This window comes from Rhinoraja longicauda, chromosome 1 (assembly GCF_053455715.1).
Source record: "Rhinoraja longicauda isolate Sanriku21f chromosome 1, sRhiLon1.1, whole genome shotgun sequence".
Classification (NCBI taxonomy): Eukaryota; Metazoa; Chordata; class Chondrichthyes; order Rajiformes; family Arhynchobatidae; genus Rhinoraja; species Rhinoraja longicauda.
This window is the reverse complement of record NC_135953.1, coordinates 24,231,968-24,237,967: the sequence shown is the minus strand read 5'-3', so window position 1 is coordinate 24,237,967 and position 6,000 is coordinate 24,231,968. Positions and strand designations below refer to the sequence as shown.

At 42.0% G+C, this 6,000-nt stretch overlaps 1 protein-coding gene across 1 annotated transcript in view; it reads right to left on the bottom strand.

The window, feature by feature from the left end:
- Positions 1-416: 416 nt before the first annotated feature.
- ska1 (spindle and kinetochore associated complex subunit 1) overlaps positions 417-6,000 on the bottom strand; it is a 32,586-nt gene continuing 27,002 nt past the window's right edge. The window contains exons 6-7 of the mRNA XM_078420551.1: positions 5,794-5,963; positions 417-2,090 (exon numbers count right to left, since the gene is read on the bottom strand). Coding sequence (XP_078276677.1) covers positions 1,942-2,090; positions 5,794-5,963 — 319 coding nt within the window. The 3' untranslated portion in view covers positions 417-1,941. The remainder of the gene's footprint in view (positions 2,091-5,793; positions 5,964-6,000) is intronic.

Sequence of the window (6,000 nt, the reverse complement as noted above, 5' to 3'; positions counted from 1 at the left end):
ATCTTGTTTTCAATGTTAGCAAGACCAAGGATCTGGTTGTTGACTTCAGAAAGGGAAAGTCAGGGATACATGCACCTATCTTCATTGACAATGGAGAGTCAACAACCTTAAGTTCAGCTGCCTGTAAATCCTTGAAGATCTGACACAGAGTGCAATCAAAATGAAAGCTCGTCTATGCCTCTATTTTCCACGAAGATTGAATAAATTCAGTTAATTGACAAATATTCACTTTAACTTCTCCACGTGTACAGTGGAGAGCATACCGACTGGTTGCATCACAGCCTATTTTGGCAACTCAAGCGCCCAGGTGGCAAGAGCCTATGATGGAGATTGCCCGATCTAAAACAGGTACTGACCGTCCCATCATCATAGGGTTCCATAGAAAGCACTGTTCCAAAAGGTATAGGAGCCCGAACATAATGAACACCAGACTAAAGAACTGCTCCATCCCAGCAGCTAACATGCTCAAACACTGCACAACATAAGTGTCAGTAACTATTGGCCTCGATGGCTTTGGTTGAAAAAACAACTTTAGGTTTTGCACAATGAAAGTGCTATTGTATTATAGTCATAGAGTCAGAGTGATACAGTGTGGAAACAGGACCTTCGGCTCAACTTGCTCACACCGGCCAACATGTACCAACTACACTAGTCCCACCTGCCTGCGCTTGGTCCATATCCCTCCAAACCTGTTCTACCTGTCTAACTGTTTCTTAAACATATTACTGTTATTAATTTATGGTATTATTGAAGATCTATTTATCTGTGCGTTTTACATTAACAAGCCTGTTAAGCTGCAAGCAAGCAAGAATTTCATTGTGCTATTGGCAGTACCTATGACAATTAAACACTTAACACACTTGACAAATGCGTTTATTTAGAAAAATGCCCACGGCTATTAACTTGTCCCATATGACCTGCGTCTGGTTGTTTTACAAAGCTTGACATGTCTTATTGGGGGTGGACACAAAATGCTGGAGTAACTCAGCGGGACAAGCAGCATCTTTGGAGACGAGGAATGGGTGATGTTTCAGGTTGAGACCCTTCTTCAGACTGATTTCAGACAGAATGTCTTATTGGGGATTGGGCTGGCTAGCCAAATTATGGACGAGGCCCAAAGACAATCCAAACATTAAATTATTGACAGAGGAGGGCTTTCACATTACCAATACAGGTGCTCAAATCTGCATTACTGCCAATTTCATAATAAAATGAAATGCTCAATATACTGATTGTATAACTAGTAGCTGTCAAAATATGGACAAACAACTTATGTGTGTTTAAAAAATATATAAATACCATACATTTTGTTTAGTGAGCAACAGAATTTGAAAATGATCTGATTAGGTATTGTAGCTCGTTAAAGTATCTGGAATTACATTAAGGAACATATCTCAACAAAAATAATTTCAGCATAATTTTAAATTCAGTTTACATGCAGAGTACATGCCATCAAAACACAAGACTAATTACCCATTTACTTCATTGCATATTGCTACGCAGAGATAGCAATTGAATCTTGCGTTATCCATTTAAACAGAATTAGGGGACATTTTATTTGTACTTAATTTGCACATATTTGCCAACTTTTGTCAAGGCTTGTGTGACTTAGATTGCATTTTATGGACTTGAGACCGCTTTTTCAAACTGTCTTTAATTATAAAAGAACTGTGGAAAGAGGTTCAATTCAGGTTAGATTTTAGTTTTACGAGCCTTTAGTCATGTGTGACATTAGGACATCACAAGAGATGAATAAAAAAGGATGTACAGCAAAAAAATAGGCAATTCCTCCGTAAAGGTAGGGATTTTGGTAGATTTACAATGGGAGAGAAACATTAATAAAACAAATACATTTTCCTTGCTGCAATATGATTGCCAAGTTGCTCCTTTCATGTTTAGCATTCATATGTCCAAAGAATACCAAAGTAATTCACAAACGCCTTAAAGTAGCACATAACGCACAAGGTGATTTCCCCGGACTTCCCTCAATCGGTGGCAATGTCGCAGAATACTGAAGATTCCCTGAAGTTTCTTGTCAACTTTAAGACGTGTGAATTCCTTTATGTCAGCTTCTACAAAGAAATTCTGACCTTTAAAAGCAAAAGGAAAAGTGTTTTTAAATCTCTGGTTCCAAGGAAAGAATGGAAATCCATAAATGAAGTTGATGTTGCCGACAACCATGGACCCAGCACCATCTTAAAGACTTTTTGCTGGAGCAGAACATATGATTTATAGATACATAGAAAATTGGTGCAGGAGTAGACCATTGGCTGATTGGCTGATCAATTAAATTAGAAGTTTGGTAAATTGGCCAATTAGGTAATTTAGTAACTAATATAAACAAGGCTTGCACTAGGGGTGCAGCCCTGTCGAGGGAAGTGCCCTGTGAGAAAAGTGCGAGTCGTTGGCTGCAAGTCTCAAGTGCCCTGTGAGAAAAGTGCGAGTCTTTGGCGAGGAGGATACACTTGTTTTTGAGCCTGATTTGTTCTTAGACAATAAGGTAATGGCCGATAAGTTGGTGCCGTGTGTTTCCTGCAGGATGTGGGAAGATAGGGACACCGCTGCAGCTTCTGGGAGTTACACCTGCAAGAACTGTGTCCAGGTGCAGCTCCTGAATGGACGTGTGGTGGAGTTGGAAAAGCAGCTGGATGACCTCAGGGCCATCCGGGAATGCAAAAGTTTCCAGGACAGGACCAACTGTGAGGCTGTCACGCCAAGGGTCCAGGTCAAGCGAAGGTGGGAGACCGTTTCAAGGGGGAGTGAACGTAGACTCCAGGAGATCCCGGTGGCTGTGCCTATTGCAAACAGGTACACCCTCTTGGGAGCCGTCGGGGCAGAAGGCGCTTCCAGTCCGAGCAGCGGACAGGTTGGCGGCTCGAATCCAGGCAAGGAGACTCGACCGGGGAGACCGAAGTCAGGAAGAGCCATAGTAGTGGGTGACTCCATTGTCCGAAGTACGGACAGTAGATTCTGTGGCGGCAGGCAGGACCTGAGGATGATCTGTTGCCTCCCTGGTGCCAGGGTTCAAGACATCACGGACCGGTTTCAGAACATCCTCGCAAGGGAAGTCAAGGACAGCATAAAAATAAAATAAAAGTATAACATATACAAAGAAGAGTGGGAAACCAGAGGATTGGGACTCTTTTAAAGAGCAACAGAAGATAACTAAAAAGGCAATACGGGGAGAAAAGATGAGGTACGAGGGTAAGCTAGCCAATAATATAAAGGAGGATAGTAAAAGCTTTTTTAGGTATGTGAAGAGGAAAAAAATAGTCAAGGCAAATGTGGGTCCCTTGAAGACAGAAGCAGGGGAATTTATTATGGGGAACAAGGAAATGGCAGACGAGTTGAACCGGTACTTTGGATCTGTCTTCACTAAAGAAGATACAAGCAATCTCCCAGATACTGTAGTGGCAAGAGATCCTAGGGTGACGGAGGAACTGAAGGAAATCCACATTAGTCAGGAAATGGTGTTGGGTAGACTGATGGAACTGAAGGCTGATAAATCCCCATGGCCTGATGGTCTGCATCCCAGGGTACTTAAGGAGGTGGCTCTAGAAATTGTGGATGCATTGGTGAGCATTTTCCAATGTTTTATAGATTCAGAATCAGTTCCTGTGGTTGGAGGGTAGTTAATGTTATCCCACTTTTTAAGAAAGGAGGGAGAGAGAAAATGGGAAATTATAGACCAGTTAGTCTGACATCAGTGGTGGGGAAGATGCTGGAGTCAATTATAAGAGACAAAATTGCGGAGCATTTGGATAGCAGTAACAGGATCGTTCCGAGTCAGCATGGATTTACGAAGGGGAAATCATGCTTGACTAATCTACTGGAATTTTGAGGATGTTACTAGGAAAATTGACAGGGGAGAGCCGGTGGATGTGGTGTGCCTCAACTTTCAGAACGTTTTTGACAAGGTCCCACATAGGAGATTGGTAGGAAAAATGAGAGCACATGGTATTGGAGGTAGGGTACTGACATGGATAGAAAATTGGTTGACAGACAGAAAGCAAAGAGTGGGGATAAATGGGTCCCTATCAGAATGGCAGGCAGTGACTAGTGGGGTACCGCAAGGCTCGGTGCTGGGGCCGCAGCTATTTACGATATACATTAATGACTTGGATGAAGGGATTAAAAATACCATTAGCAAATTTGCAGATGATACAAAGCTGGGTGGTAGTGTGAACTGTGAGGAAGATGCTATGAGGTTACAGGGTGACTTGGACAGGTTGTGTGAGTGGGCGGATGCATGGCAGATGCAGTTTAATGTGGATAAGTGTGAAGTTATCCACTTTGGTTGTAAGAATAGGAGGGCAGATTATTATCTGAATGGTGTCAAGTTAGGAACAGGGGACACACAACGAGATCTGGGTGTCCTAGTGCATCAGTCACTGAAAGGAAGCATGCAAGTACAGCAGGCAGTGAAGAAAGCCAATGGAATGTTGGCCTTCATAACAAGAGGAGTTGAGTATAGGAGCAAAGAGGCCCTTCTGCAGTTGTACAGGGCCTTTGTGAGACCGCACCTGGAGTAATGTGTGCAGTTTTGGTCTCCAAATTTGAGGAAGGATATTCTTGCTATTGAGGCTGTTCAGTGCAGGTTTACTAGGTTAATTCCGGAATGGCGGGACAGTCGTATGTTGAAAGACTGGAGAGACTAGGGTTGTATACACTGGAATTTAGAAGGATGAGAGGGGATCTTATCGAAACATATTAGATTATTAAGGGGTTGGACACTTTAGAGGCAGGAAGCATGTTCCCAATGTTGGGCGAGTCCAGAACCAGGGGCCACAGTTTAAGAATAAGGGGTAGGCCGTTTAGAACAGAGATGAGGAAAAACCTTTTCAGTCAGAGAGTTGTAAATCTGTGGAACTCTCTGCCGCAGAAGGCAGTGGAGGCCAATTCTCTGAATGCATTCAAGAGAGAGCTCGATAGAGCTCTTAAGGATAGCGGAGTCAGGGGGTACGGGGAGAAGGCAGGAACAGGGTACTGATTGAGAATGATCAGCCATGATCACATTGAATGATGGTGCTGGCTCAAAGGGCCGAATGGCCTACTCCTGCACCTGTTGTCTATTGCTTCTGTCCCTGGATTTGGCATCCATCTAACTCACTGAACTAAACTAAGTTTGACAACCTCCAACTCAACACATGATTATGCAGGTCTTGTTGGCTCAACCCAGGTGGCCAGGGTCCAATTTTCTACCAAGCCCTACTACTGTGCCCATATTTAAAAGTCGCAATCAGAAAACTGCATAACCAATGTATTAATTTTAATTAAACATTGCAAATGTACTAAGCGGTAACTTAGTTATTGAAAAATCTGATCAATGCATTGAAAAATGTAGCGCAAAAGAATGTCTTACGAGTTTATATTTTTGGTCGCATAAAGGTTATATGGAACAGGAATGAATCCTTTGATAATTCAAAGAAAATACACTGATCTGAAGGAGCCCATTGGATAATAAGGCCAATGTGCAAGGTAACATTATTAGATGCACCAAGTAAATTCTTCTGATCCTTGGCTCAGTTCAGTTTGGCTTGTGGCAGCTTTGTGATGATGTGCACCAATATTCTCTGTATCATTAATATAAAGTAGAAATTTTCATGTTAGCATTTCAGCTCAAGTTGTCAAGATTTTCTTGTGACAATCTCTGGGAATTGAATCATTAAGATTGAATTATATTAACAATATACTTCCATATAGACGATTTTGTCCCTTCCCATTGAAATAATGAAGAAACCAAAAACAATGCATAACAAAATTTCATTTCATTTCTGGACAACTATTTTCTACCTTTAGTTTCCTTTGTTTCCTGCTCTTTAAAAGCATTGTACTGGTTACGGGTGGTGACAGCCATGCCTTTCAGTGACTGGTACAGAATCTTGTACTTCGCTTTGACAGCGGTGTTGAGCTCATGGATGACAGCATTGATTTGATCATAGGTCATACGACCTTTCATGTACCTAAATACAAGACGATTTAAAAAAAAATGAACATAAC